At 57.6% G+C, this 14,322-nt stretch overlaps 1 protein-coding gene across 1 annotated transcript; it reads left to right on the forward strand.

Annotated features, from left to right (window-relative positions):
- The first annotated feature begins 167 nt into the window (after window positions 1-167).
- CHC_T00004840001 (hypothetical protein) lies at window positions 168-2,525 on the forward strand. Its single transcript, XM_005716179.1, has 2 exons — window positions 168-1,334; window positions 1,464-2,525. The coding sequence occupies exons 1-2, from the start codon at window positions 168-170 to the stop codon at window positions 2,523-2,525; spliced, it is 2,229 nt and encodes a 742-aa protein (XP_005716236.1).
- The last annotated feature ends 11,797 nt before the right edge of the window (window positions 2,526-14,322 follow it).

The raw sequence follows: 14,322 nt of genomic DNA on the forward strand, positions 1-14,322 counted from the left end.
ACGTCATCTCCCCAGGCAAGTTGAGCGTGGCCGATACGGCGGCCGACGCTTTCAAGACGTTCACGTTCCCGAGGACGTTGACGCAAGTGCGCTCGTTCCTCGGGGCGTGTAACGTATACCGCCGATTCGTTAAGGGGTTCGCTAAGATTGCACGTCCTCTGACCGACATGACGCGCAAGGATTCGGATCCCGATTTCTATAACCCCACGGAGCTGCAACTTCAGGCGTTCGAGAACCTTAAGAAGTGCATGATCGCTCCGCCGATCCTCGCGTTGCCCCGGCACGGTCGTCCGTACATGATAGACACCGACGCGAGTGCCTACCAACTCGGCTGCACCTTACTTCAGGAGCACGAAGAGCCGAACGACTGGCGCCCCGTGGGGTATTGGTCGTACTCACTGTCCGATAGTGAGCGCAACTACAGCGCTACCGAACGCGAGTGCTTCGCCGTAGTGTGGGCCGTCCGCACACTACGGCCGTACGTAGAAGGCACGAAGTTCACCGTACGGACGGACCATGACGCCCTCCGATGGCTCATGTCCCTCACCGAGAGTTCCGGAAGACTCACCCGGTGGCGGCTACGTCTGGCTGAATACGATTTCACCATTCAGTACCGCCCCGGACGCGTGCATCAGGTGCCCGATGCCCTGTCACGACTCGTGTCGCCGAAGGTCGCCGATGACCTTCGCTCCACCGTCGAGGTGGATGACGACATCCCCACTTTCGACGGGGGCACGACAGTTCGAGACGTATCGAACGAGCTCGCGGACCACGCTTGTACCGCGAGCTGTGATCATCAGGCCGTCCATGTCTTCGTAACGACACGGAATCAAGCCGGAGCCCGAACAGGGTCGCGCGCACGGACGCGCGACGAACCGCGAGGTGACGACGAAGACCCCGCTCTCCAAGGACCCAATTCGTTTTGGGAGGAGAACGACGAGTTCGACGCCGCCGACATCCAGCACGCCGAAGACCCCGAGGCTGGCGCGCTCGACTCCCCGGTCGCCCCACCGCAGGACGACCTTCCGGCCCCTCTTACGATAGAGGAGATAGCCGAGGAGCAACGCGTGGATGACTTCTGCCAAACCGTTTTGGCACGACAGTCAGAGTCCCGGGACTCCGCGTTCTTCGAGGACCACCAAGGGGTGCTCAAACGGAGACACCCCTTCGACCCTGATATCGTTCAGGTCGTGGTGCCTCGGACGCTCCGCGCCAGGCTCCTTCGCCTGTGCCACAACCCGGCCATCGCGGGGCACCCGGGCCAGAACCGTATGTACTACGCACTTCGACGCGAGTACTACTGGCCCCACCTGGCTGCAGACGTCGCAGCCACGGTGCGAGGGTGTCGAACCTGCGCGATGAACCGGGTGAAGCTGAGGAAACATCTCAACCGATTGAGATTGTTTCCAGCTACGAGGCCCCTCGAGAGCCTCGCGATCGACATCTTGGGGCCGCTCCCCAAGACGAAGACAGGAAAACGGTTCCTGCTCGTGATCACGGACCGCTTCAGTAAGCTAACGCAAGTCGTTGCGCTCCGCACGATAACAGCGCACACGGTCGCAGTTGCGTTCTGCGACTCGTGGGTGTTCAAGTATGGCGTCCCTCGCACGTTGCTTTCGGACAACGGCCCTCAGTTTAATGCCAAGTTCTTCCACAGCACGTGCCGCGTTCTGGGGATAACGAATTTGTACACTTCGGCGTACCATCCCCAGACGAACGGGCAAGTCGAGCGTTATAACCGAACAATCGCCTCGATGCTGCGGAACTACGTGGGTGAACACCAGGACGACTGGGATGTGTACGTGGGGCCGCTTACGTATGCGTACAACTCCCACGTACATCGCACCACACGCACCACGCCGTTTGAGCTCGTGCTCAGCAGGCCACCGCCGGAGTTCTCTCTCCGACGGGCGGACGGCGACGCGCCCCCTTCCGATAGGGGAAACCAACGTGCCGAGTTCCTCAAGACCTTGGATTCGACTATCCAGAAGGCCTACGGGAGCCTGCGCCGGACGCAGGCTCGCTACAAGCGCGACTTCGATAAACGCATACGACGTATTAATTCCCGGCTCCGTCCCGGAGAATACGTATATCTCAACCCCACCGATGGGGCTAAGACATCAAACAAGCTCGCTTCGCCCGCTGTCGGACCCTACCGCGTGCTCGCCAACGACCGCCGAACCATCACGATCGATCGTGATGGGGTCACCGAGCGAGTCTCCGCCGACCGCTGCGTGTACGCGCCGTCTCCGATAGACGCGCCACGAGCAAGTACGACGACCCCAGGAGACCTCGCCGATAAGGTCACCGCGGGGACGCAGTATGCCGTCGAACGGCTACTGAGACATCGAGTTATGGAAGATGGAACTACGGAGTTCCTCATCAAGTGGGCGGATTACGACGCGCCCACTTGGACTGCGCGGACTCACGTCCCGGAGGAGTTGGTGTCTCGTTACGCCCAACGCCTCCGGAGACGTACCGGCAGAGACCTCACCCAAACCGTGAACGCGGACGTTCACGCTTAAGGGGGGGGCCCTCAACCGCTCCTTCGCGGATTAACCCCAGCCTGCACGAACAGACTAAAACGGGAAGCGAAGGAGGTCGGCGGACCCTATCGGAGGGTCACAGCCGGGGACGCGTTCAAGTCAAGTCGTCTTGACTTCTCGGACGTCAAGGACGCGAGACATAAGAACAGGACAGTACGAACTGCCTGAAAAAATGTTGGGCCCTCGTAATGACCGACATTACGAGGACCGCGAAACCCGGTTCGGATCGGAAAAGTCGGACGACCCCCCCGAACAGGATTGCCGGACGATCCGTTAAGTCCAGCAACCACGGCGAGGAGGGGCGCCCGACGAACAAGGAGATCAACAGTGGGATCACGAGGGCCCTCGGTGGGAAGAATAAGCGACCAAGAATGCCCGTCGCTTTGGTCTCGGTATAACCGAGAAGGGGGAGGCTCACGTCGAGCTTTCAATCAGCATCCGCGTCGGAGAGCCCGGCAGAAGACCGGATCATGACCCTCCCGGTGTGGATCGTGGGCGAGAAAGCGCGCAAAACGCGTCGGCAGATGCGCAGACGAGCGAGGCTGCATTCCCCACAGCAGTGGCCAGGATAGTTAAGGAAGGAGGGGTAAGCGAAAGCAACTCAGCCTGAGGGGCACCAGTATATGCGCACAGACGCGAGACACCCCAAAACCGCCGCCGACACATGCCCCATAATACGGAAAATTACGGGGGATGAGAACGTGGCACGTGAGCGAGTGCGCGCCATGCTCCAATACCGGTTGCGTCATCACCAAATCACCCCGCCACCACCCCCAGAATATATCGAAAAAATTAACGGGGCAATTACACCTGCACGCGCATGGCGTATGGAGATACTGTACGCCGGGCGACAAGCAAGAGCAAACCAGGACGGCGCTGCCCGAGGGTACAAAGAATGCCCGCGTGAGGGTACACACGTCACACGCCCCCCCGACCGTAAAGGGAGGCGGGCGTGTGACGGAATCGTATGCCCGCATCGAGCGGATGCCTCGAAATCCCGACCCACGACACGCCGCCCGAGCGGCATTCTCCCTCTATCCGCCTACACGCGCGGCCACGGACGAAGGGAAGGCGAACGTGAGCCACTTGCGCGCTTACGCGCCCCCGCCGCCCAAGACAAAGGGCTCCGAAGGGCGCGATACCACGACAGCCTCCGCTACTGACCACTCCATTCGCGGCATCATGGGGACGCACTCCGAATGCAAAGCACACAACGCGATCGCGTATTCGAGAACGCAGCACGCGGTCGCCACGCACGCAAGCCAAACGCGACGCCTATCCCCCCTTTTTTTCCCCTTTCAACGGGACTAAATCTGACATCCTGTTCTGTGTGCGCCGCAGGGACCAAGAGAAGATCGTTCGCTACCGCCGACCATGGTCGCCGCGAGAAATTCTGCGCACCGCGCGCCCGCGTACGAGACGACCAGGAGGGGCGGGAGCACCGCCCGAGCAAGCCCCCCCCCGGGAGACAAGTCGAAGATTGATGAAACGCACAACCCACAGCCCAAACGTCGAGGACGTCATAGGGGCTTCGACCGTCGAGGAGAAAGTCGCATTGCGCCATGCGTTGGATGCCTCGGGAGGCTCCACCAGCGGTATGCCGGCGGCATAAATTGAGATCTGTGGAAGCCCTCGTCGCAACAGCGTTCGGCGATCGACCCAATTGCGTCATCGATACAAGAGCAAAGACTCCCGCGCACAAGTACCGCCCCCGTCAGCCGCGAAAAGGCCGATATGACCGTTCCCCCTCCGTAGCCACTAGTCGCTGTACCCACAGGGCCACGCACTCAACCTCTACGAGAGCACAAAGCGCCCTGTAAGGACGCACGGAGAAGGGAGCATCAGGGAACTACTGCCGGCTCGAACGACGACGTTCGAGTCGCCCCCCTCGGGCACTGGAGGGAACATCGGGAGTAATTATGATAGCAAGGAAGGAACGCAGGCAGAGATTCACGGCCTGCACAGCTGCCCCAGGGACGACCCCGCCCCGGCGCATGTCGCTCTCGGCACGCGAAGAATAGAACCGGGCCGGCGCCCCCACAGCGAAGGGAGCTCATTCGATTCCTCCCCGCGGTCGGGGCGTGACCACGATCTCAGCCCGGGCCATACCTTCGAAGGGACGAAGGGAGACGCATTCGACAATGCCGTGCCCCATGGACCTCTCAGGATGTGGTGGCGCCAACGCCCATTCCCGGCTCGTGCCCTAGCCGAGAAGGGTGCACGAGCCGGTCGGCGACCCGGAACGCGAGCGTTCCCGGAGACATAGTACCGTAAGATGAATGTCTCACGGCCGGGGGAGGACGAGACGCATTTCGACAGAAGGGGACGAGCATGCACACCCCCGCCTCCACGCGCAAGAAGGCATGAGAGGTAGACAACGGGGACGCGTCTCCGTTCGCGACGCGCTGCAGGGAAGACCTGGCACCCCGGAGAACCGGCGGCGTCGCGTTCAAGAGCGAAACAGAAGAAGGGGGAAGGGGTCAACACGTGTACGCGTGTGCCCCTGGGATGAAGCACAACACGCGAAATATACCGAGGCCGCACCGCAGCTTGTGTTGAAAATTTCGCAAGAAAACATTTTCGCGGGAAACATTTTTGGGCAATTTTTTTGGGCAATTTAATCGAGAGCATAGGGCAGTCGCTGGAGCGTGCGCGGACAAAAACGCCTCTGTGTCCGTCCGTCCGCGTCACGTGCGGTAACTACAGTACGACGCGTGCGGCGCGCGTCTGTGAAGCCATCATGTCTCTAAACTGCGCAAGTACGGTTTGGATTTTGTAACGAGATGCATCCGCCCGCGCTGCCCCACTGCGCGCTCGTGCCGCTGCGCTCCTACATCACGCGCGGCCCCTCTTCGAGCGTCCTCAGCTCGCTCTGCGTGCCGCCGACTACGCGTGGGCTATTCGATTACTTCCCGTCACCCCCCCCGAAACTATTTTCGCGAAGCGCAACGAGCTGTTTGGCATCGACGCCGATACCTACCTCGCTGACCCATCAGACGGACCACGCAACCGAACACCGAGGAGGACATCCTCCTTGAGGACGTCATCAGATGCAGCGACGCTCCGACGCACCCAACGTCGCACAATTGCGCGCCTTTGGCCCCTACACGACGCGCTGCCACACCACAAACGCGCAATTCCCCTGATCGACACCGTTGACCGTCAACCGCCGGAGGGCGACTGCGTCGTCACCACAATCCCCTACGTCTCGCCCAATCTCCCGTCACCGTGCTGGCGGCGGTCCAGAGCCGATCCGCTGCAAACAAGAGAGAGGAGAGGTCACTGGAAAGGACAGTGATTTCCGCACGGGTGGTTTGGGGAAACGAAACGCCGACGAGACGAACGTTGTCGAAGACCGCGACGCGTGACGCAGCGTCGAACCCCCTTAGCAGCGGAACCCGTGACAAGACGGAGAAGGGCCAGAAAACTGACCCGTGGAGACCGTACATAATACTGTGCGAGGATTCGGGAATCGCGCCGACGGTAAAACGGCTATCGTGGAGAAGGGAGCTCCGTCCGACGCGTAACCCACCTGCAAAAACAAAACGAGCGGGTCGCCATCGCCGCGGATGGGGGAAGAGTGTATGGCAATACGAGGATGCTGGGACTGTCATGAAATAACGCACGGACGAGGCCACGGGCATTGCGAGGAATGCGGTGGGAAAACGTGCGGTATCCGGGGCACCCCGACAATCGCGTACGAGTTCGGGACGAGTACATGGAACGGACCGGTGACGCCTTCTCGCAACGGAAAGCGGGACGCACGACTGCACGGGCACGGCTGTCGAATCGGCAAGGCAGGGGGGAGTGAACAAAGAAGGACATAACTGGTCAGGCAACGGAGTCCCTTCTCACGCCACCCTGGACGAAGATAGAAAGCGAGGATCAGAGGGGAAGGAGACGGAAGGATTACGAGAAGTCTTCACGGACTAGAGACAGGACGGAGGCGCGGACGGAAGCACCAAGACAGTCCCTCTCAATGTGGCTCGATGGTAACGAGAGGAGCTGGGGTGGACGTTGGCGAAGTGGATTGGCTACGGTGTCAAGGAAACCAGGGGAAGCACGTCGGGAAGGAAAATCACCAGAGTAAGGGAGGAGAGATCAGCACGCGCGCGAAGGAGCACGGGCCGAGACGCCGAGAATACCCCCCCAGAGAGCGGAGTCGTGGTAAGGAGCGGACGGCACCGTATGGAGGACGCGGTTAGACATGGCTCACGCTCCACAAGCACCCGTGGACGCGGACGTCCCCGCTTAAGGGGGGGGCCGTGTAGTATAACCTCCCCCCTGGGGCTTTATTTTAGATTAGATCAACTCAGAATCGGATCGGTTACTGTAGGGCTCGATGCTCTACAGTACCACCACGTGTACCCCCAAGTACAGGGGGGCACGTGTACACGTGTACGCGCGGAACGAAGAGCGCGCACACACGTTACTGTCAGCCCCGATGGCTGACAGTATTACAGTGTCGACCGACCGCTACAGTACGTCGCTACAGTACATCGGTACTGTACTATTATGATAGGTTATTATGTACATTAAATATGGAGCGGACCGGCGGCGGTGGAGGAGGACAAGCACGGACTTGTCACCCACCGACCGTCAAGGTCCGACTTCCCGCTTATTCTAAGGTAGCGTTCGCTAACTACCTTAGAGCGGCACCGAGCGCGGGTTAAGGACGCGCGCGGTACGCCCACGAGCCGGCTCCGCCTCCGCCCGTCGGTACTGGATCGTCACCCAGTACCGCGCCGGGGCGTCGAGGCTTCGAACCGCTCGCGCGTACCGGCGTCCTCCCCGTTCCCGCTCTACCACGCTACCTGGGCCCGCTGCCCGGTGCCGTTAGCTGGTGTCCCGCTTCACCCCCGTCTTCCCGTTCGGACGGGGTCTACGTCGAGCTGTGCATACACCCCTCTCCGTTGGGGGTGTTTATGCTACAGCCGGCCACTACTCGCCTTCGCCTTCCCTTTTGTCCTCCTCTCCGCGACGGCCTGTCCCCTTCGAGGTCCTGTCCGTTCCTTTACTCCGCAAGTTGCCACAACTACCACATTGCGTGATAACTGTAATCAGTTTAGATCTAACCGAAACCCGACCTAGTGTTGTGGGGTAAAAGGGGGGGGCGGTTTGGTAACGGTTTTATGGGGGCATCGAGTCGCGGTGGTTGATGTAGTGCAATGTGCCTGGCAGGCCGCGAACACAGTCCGACGGTCAAACAAAAAGAAGAAAAACAACAACAGCAACAACCACTGCCGATGGCACGCGCTACGGAGCGTTCGAGACTCCCTTTCCCCTTGAGTGGGCTTGCGGCCCACGGTAGCTCAACTCCGACGGGGGGGTTAAGGAAAGATGCCCGGCCCGGGAGGAAAATGGTGGTAGAGACTTGTGAAGACTTGAGGGCTCGGCGAGTGCGGGTTGGGCTTGTCTACGAGGATGTAACCGCGGTTCGCTGGGTTGTAAGGCCAATGCTCGACGAGCGTCTTCAGCACCTTGGGTATAATTCGAGGTCTTCGACGGGGGCTTGTTCAGCACTACCCGACGGGATCGTAACCGTGTAGCAGCGCTACTACCGACGTATTGCCGATGGCTAAAAACACCCTCACCAGCGCGATCGCAATCGCGGTAGGTGGTACCAACTCTGTCTTATATAGTAAGACCTTCGACGGAGGCGTCGTTACAACAGCCTTCCGACGGAACTTGAAACAGTAGCAGCGCTACACAACATGTTGCCCGATTGCTAAAAAACCTACACCAGATCGGTCGCGACCAACTCCAGTGGAACCAACACAATTAAGGGAAATATAGAGATAGAGGTAGAAAAGAATAGGGAAATAAAGGAAAAAGAAAAAGGGAACCCTCGAGCGCAAAGGATAACGTAGGCTGTGGTAAAAGGGAGCGTCTTGGGAAAGACGGACTTCGACCAAGGCGATATTCAACTCTGGCAACTCGGGCTGCCTTTACTGACTTGGTGGTCAGAGGGCTAAGGTATATATCGCCCCGCCGGAGCCACTACAGTAGCTCGCGGCGCTAGATCCTAGATCTAATCTAGTGTCAGCAAAATTAATGCCAGCTAATTAACTAAATAAAATAAAATAATTAAAAATTAAAACTGTGCAATTATTCACACGTGTGTCCCCCAACCCAGACTACTTCTCATATCCAACTATTTTCCTTTCTTTTCACCCCCTTTTCAGGTGCGTATTGCACTACAGTTGAGGTCATAACATTTTACAAAACAAAGGGACAGCAGTTGTGAATACACAGAAAGACTAAGAATTCAATGAAGTTTCAATGGTCTGTTGACATTTTAAACAGGCGTTTTGGTTTCGAAGATATCAACACATAGGGTTTTGAGATTGGTCAAAAAGGCTTCTTTTGTAGACATTCTAAAAATGGCTGGGAAAGACGTGCAGATCTCACCAAACTGTACTCTTTCGCATCGCAAAAGTCAACTGCGGTGGCAAGAGTATCTTTTCTTTGTTGTTGAGAAGGCACAAGTCGAGAAAAAAGAAGTTGAAAAGTGACCTCATATGAGGTCACATGTCCAATATACACTAGCGAGAAGGATCTACGGTAGATCGCCGATGCAAATGGTTGTGCTGCCTATCAGAGAGGTGTAGGTGGTGGATTCTCACCTTTCTGCCGTTGTTCAATTAATGGCTCGATTTTAGCTCTACAGCTCAGTGATATCAGCCATATTGATTTCATTGGTCAGGAATCGCTCTCTGAAGTGCTGTGTGTCGATCTAGTGTCTACCAGACCATTATTTGAGAGAATTGTCCTCATATGAGGACATTATTCGACCTATTTTATTCTTGACTTGGGCTTCCTCGTCAAGAATGAAAAAAATATCCCCGCCACTGTACTTGACTTCTGACTTGGGACGAGAAAGAATTTTGTGAGAATTGCATGTTCTCGGCGGTCGTTTTTATATATGCCTGGAAAAGAAGCTTTTTTAAACTAGCTTAAAACCGCATGTAAAATAACTTGGAAACCAAAAAGGCTAGTTGAAAAAGGCAACTTGGTACTCAATCTACATAATAATACAATATTATTGTTAAGCTTTTTGCGCATTCAAAACTGCTATCCCGGTGTTCTGCAAGATGCTACAGTATTGCCGAAGACAAGCACGTTAAGGAAATAGTGGTCACCGTAGCTTTTTGAATCTTGAATTTAATTTATATATTTTTGCACGTCGCCACATCGACACTGTGCGCACTGTATGCCGTGAATGTCGTGAAGTACCCTTGAATGGTCGACCCTTTATTGAAACTAGAAGGGGGGAGCCAGGGCGCAGAAGCGGCCGGCCCTTAATGGAGAGGTGCAAGAGATGCGTGAATCCGGCGGCGATTGACGGATAGGGCGGTGTATTGAAGGACGAGAGAAGTAAGAATCGTGCTAATTTGAAGACGAGTAGAGGTGGGGCAACGTCCAGTACGACTGGATAGGAAATCAGAGACGAGTTGGAGCCCTCTGACCGTACCCGAGCCGATACGCCCGTACACGTCCCAGATCATAGGGTGTAGATGGACGGATGTATGCGGCGAACAAACGTCGCGGTATGTACGTTCTTTTGTGCGTGTGTGTTGCGGCTTGCAAGATTTCTTGAGAGGAGGAGCGGGAGCGCCATCCAATGTTCCGAGAGTGAGGACTGACAACTGAAACATCGCACGCGTGGGGATGCTCATCAAAACTGGGATCGTGAACATAAATGTCAAGGCATCGTTGATCGCCTTCCGGCTTATGGGCATCCTGTGGAACGCGCCATTCCGAGCGAGCGTTGATGCTGTAGTATTGCAGGGATAGAAGCTTATAGAGCCAGTTGCGGAGGGCATTATGGCGCCTGGTAGAACCGTCGTCGCAGGAACATATCGTCGCGTGATGGCCGTAGGTATCGAGTAGCGGGAGTGGACGAGTCCGGGACTGGGTACGGAGGGCACTGACAGTACAACTCGTTCATTCTTGTGTGCCATTGAAAATAGGGGTACCGAGGCGAAGTTCGATCATTGTGATCCAGATCGGGGGAGCGACGCGCGTGCCAAGGTCAGACTGTGGCAGGGCTGAAAAGGTCCGAGCCGAGCTAGCAGCGGAAAGAGACTGAAACCGTACTCGGGTTCTAACAGCCACATCGGAACGGTCGCCGGGGTCGGGCTGCAGGCGTTTGAATTTAATATCCATAATTCGCTCTGTGAGCCGGTGTTGCAGTTCATGAGGTGACGCAGAGTCCGGGAAGCGGTCACGCCCGGTAAGGGAGTCCAAAGTGTAGTCGGGTCCCAGCGGAAAGCGAGCCTTAAGGGCAGCGAAGGACGGGGCGATCAGGTCGCCAGCCAGGAGGTGACGGGCAGGGAGCAGGCCGTGGATCGGAGGGAGTGTAGACAGCAGAGAACTAACATAGGCTGCTTCTTTCACGTGAGAGGTAGCGAGTAGGCCCAGCCCACCAACTTTGAAGGGAAGTTAAGCTAAGTGCCATGCAGCATCAGAGCGGGGACGGTGGACGTCCTCGAAAACCCTTCGCAGCCCAGTGTCAAAGAATTGACAGGCAGGGGCGGTTATATGCGGCGGGGTAGCTCGGAGAACGTACGTCAGGCGGCTGGCGCTGGCGCTAAAGCGGAGGAGGTGGTAAGCAATTTGAGGGTCTTGTAGTTGCCTGATGCGCTCCCACATGCACTGCACCGCAGTAATTTTGTCCTGGAGATGAGCCAGGCGGCCGGAAGTAGCATCAATTGGGGCACCGAGAACGTCGATGGCGGGGTTCGTGTTGACAGAGCAGGGTAGGGGGCCGATGTCCCTACCGCGCCACCAGGCTTCGGTCTTGCGGAGGTTGACGTGGAAGCCTCTGCGGGGACCATGGACTTGTAAAAACTGGAGTAAAAGCGACGCAGTGCGCAGGGGAAGGATAGAATTAATGTCATCCGCAAAAGAGGCCAGCAGCTTAATATCTGGGAAGTGAGTGGCGATTTGGCAGAGTAGTGGGTACAGCGCTAAGGTGAATAATGTCATGCCAAGGGGATCCCCTTGTTGAGCGCCAGTCTGGCTCTGCAGTTCATACCGGCCAAACAATAAACGGGGTGCGGAGCCATACAGCATGTGAACAAACCGGGCAATGCCTGGGACATGCTTGACGACCTCGTCCAGAATGACTTGACGTTCGATGGCATTGAAGGCATTCGTGGCGTCGATCTTTAAAAGTACCATATCGTCTCTTTCCAAGCGGTCCACGGCCAGGCGGGTGGCATGAATGATGGCCTCGGTGCCACATTTGGTACCAATAGCAAGCTGGTGAGGCAAGAAGTGACGATGGACAGACGAATCTTGCGAGGTGCGATGGGCGAGGAGGCTGCCAATGAGGCGTCGAAGAACGAGCCCCATGGCGATGGGACGTACTTTGGTGCCCGCAGTGTCGCGAAGACCAATGAGCAAGGCGCTGGAAAACCAGGCGCGTAGTTGAACGGGAACGTGTCCGTCAGCACAGCGGTTGAGGAATTTGGTGAGCTCGGCAAGCGCAGAACGGCCGGGGACCACCCCACCTGGAGACTTTAGAAGATTTTCAGTAGGGAGGGGCGTAGGCCATCAGGACCAGGAGCGCTATGATAGGGTAACTCGCGGATAGCGCGCCGGACCTCGCCTTCCGTGAACTGCAGCGCCGAAGGAAGGGCGTCACGGCTGGTCGCTACAACAGGTATGGTGGAGCAAGGGTGCAGGCGAGCGAGGACCTGCTGAGTGTCGGCATTAGCGGGGACAGGTTGGACCTTGGAACACAGGGCGGCTGCAGCTTTGGTGATGGCTTGGTCTTGCATGAGCTGGCGACACCTACGTATGGGATCATGGGGCGAGCGCGGTTTGGTAGACGGGAGGGCGCCGAACGCGTCGAGGGCGTCGTCGAGAAGGGCGGGAAGAGTGTCAGCGGTCCACAGGTCCATGCAACGCCGCAATTTGGCGACGGAGGAGGGACGATGGCGATTACGGGGTTCGCCTCGTCCGTGTTTCCGGAAGACGAGCTTCCAGACAGCGAAAACGCGGGAGATTGACTCGATTTGAGCAGTAGTAGACCTGGCGGTGTTGGCGCAGAGAAACAGCTTATACATTATTTCATGAAACTGGGCATACAACCCAGCGGGAAGATGCTTCAAGGTTGGTATAGGGGCTTGAAGAGAAGAGACGGGGGAGGTCCCGATTGACGGGTGGGAGTGGGCATCAAAGGGCTGGGAGAGGAACGGCATTGTCGTTTCTGTCGATCTCAATGGGTACCGGAATGTCGGCAGCCTGGTCGTGCGGATCAGGAGCAGGCGCGATCTCCGGGGAAGCGTTGGAGCGCGTGCCACGATGGGGGTCCACGTCAGGTGCTGCCGGATCACGAGGGCGCTTGTGGGGACGTGAGGGGGGCGTTGCGGGAGCGGATGATCCAGGCGCGGGTGGTAAGGGTGGGAGATCGGGGTCATTGGGCTTGTGATGGAGGGAAGCTTCGGCCTTGCGCATGACGGCGGCATAGTGTCGTGCAGGATGCCAGAGGCAGTTAGGGTCCTCCAGTCGAGCAATTTGGGCACGGAGCGGAAGGAAGATTTTGTGGATAGCGCTCAAGGAATGGGATGCGTCGAGATCGAAGGGAGCGGAGACGGTGATCGGAGGAGGGAAGGAGAGATCGGTAACGCTCTTTCGATAGGCTTCTCAATGGCGGGCAATACGCAGCAGGTCATTGTGCTGAGCGCAAACGACGATAGTGTCCTTATCGAGGGTAGGAATAATAGAGCAGGGAGCGTGAAAGCTGGTCTTGTTCAAGGCGGTGCGGAACGCGTGGGGGTTGTCGAAGGGTCGCTTATCAGTGGTAGACACACGAGCAAAGCGTTTCTTGTCGTAGCCGAACATGTCTCGACTGACATGCCGAAGATCCGCTTGCAATTTGCGCGAGAGGCGTGGAAGGTCGTCGCGGCGAGAGTGCGGGGCGGTTGGAGAGTAACTAACTCCCGGGAGTGGCGACAGAGGTTTCGGGGGCGGAAGAGTGGCGGAGGCGGCACGGAGATACGGTGACGAAGCAACGGGAGCGACCGCTGGATCACGGGAGGAAGAGAGGGGGGCGTCGAGGGCCTGGCCGAAGAGCTTAGCGAGCAGGCGGACGAAGGAATCGAAAGCGGTGTTGGGCCCGAGAGATTGGAGGAGGGATTTCGCGGCAGGGGAGGTATCGATGTGAGCAAGGAAGCGAGCGACGGAGGCAGAGTCAGAGAGATCAATATCCGGGCCAAGCACGGTCATACCATCCGTGAAGAATTTGAGGAGATCTAAAATTTTGTGGGCGGGATCGGAGGGCGCCATTGGGCGCGGCGCCGACTCATGGAGCTCGTCAAGCCGGACACCTCGGGCAACAGTGCCGACTACATCCCCATTCTACGAAATGCGCCTTCGGACAAGTTTGGGGTCGCGTTTTGCTCGGTTGATGGCTGTTGTGCAGGAACGATGGGGCAGTCTTTATTGTCTGGGCCTGCTCTCTCAACACTAAGTCTACTGGTCTCACGCCGGCGGGTGTGAGCCTGTGCGTGTGGTACGTGTGCTATGTGTGCACGTGTGTGGGTATTGTTACTTGTGGATGAGAGCGCCGCAGCGACTGTTGTTGTTCTGGGTATTGTCACACTTCCCCCGTCGCTGTTGCGCGATGCATCGTTGGCTGTCGGCCTGTTGGGGGGGTGGTGGGGGGCGGGGGGTGGGGTGGGTACGCATACTGTTGGGGGGGGGGGGGGGGGGGGGTTGGCCCCCTTTAAACTGTCTCCCTTAGGTTTAGGAACTGCACCCGGTT

Source organism: Chondrus crispus, genomic scaffold (assembly GCF_000350225.1).
Source record: "Chondrus crispus Stackhouse genomic scaffold, scaffold_252, whole genome shotgun sequence".
Taxonomy (NCBI): domain Eukaryota; phylum Rhodophyta; class Florideophyceae; order Gigartinales; family Gigartinaceae; genus Chondrus; species Chondrus crispus.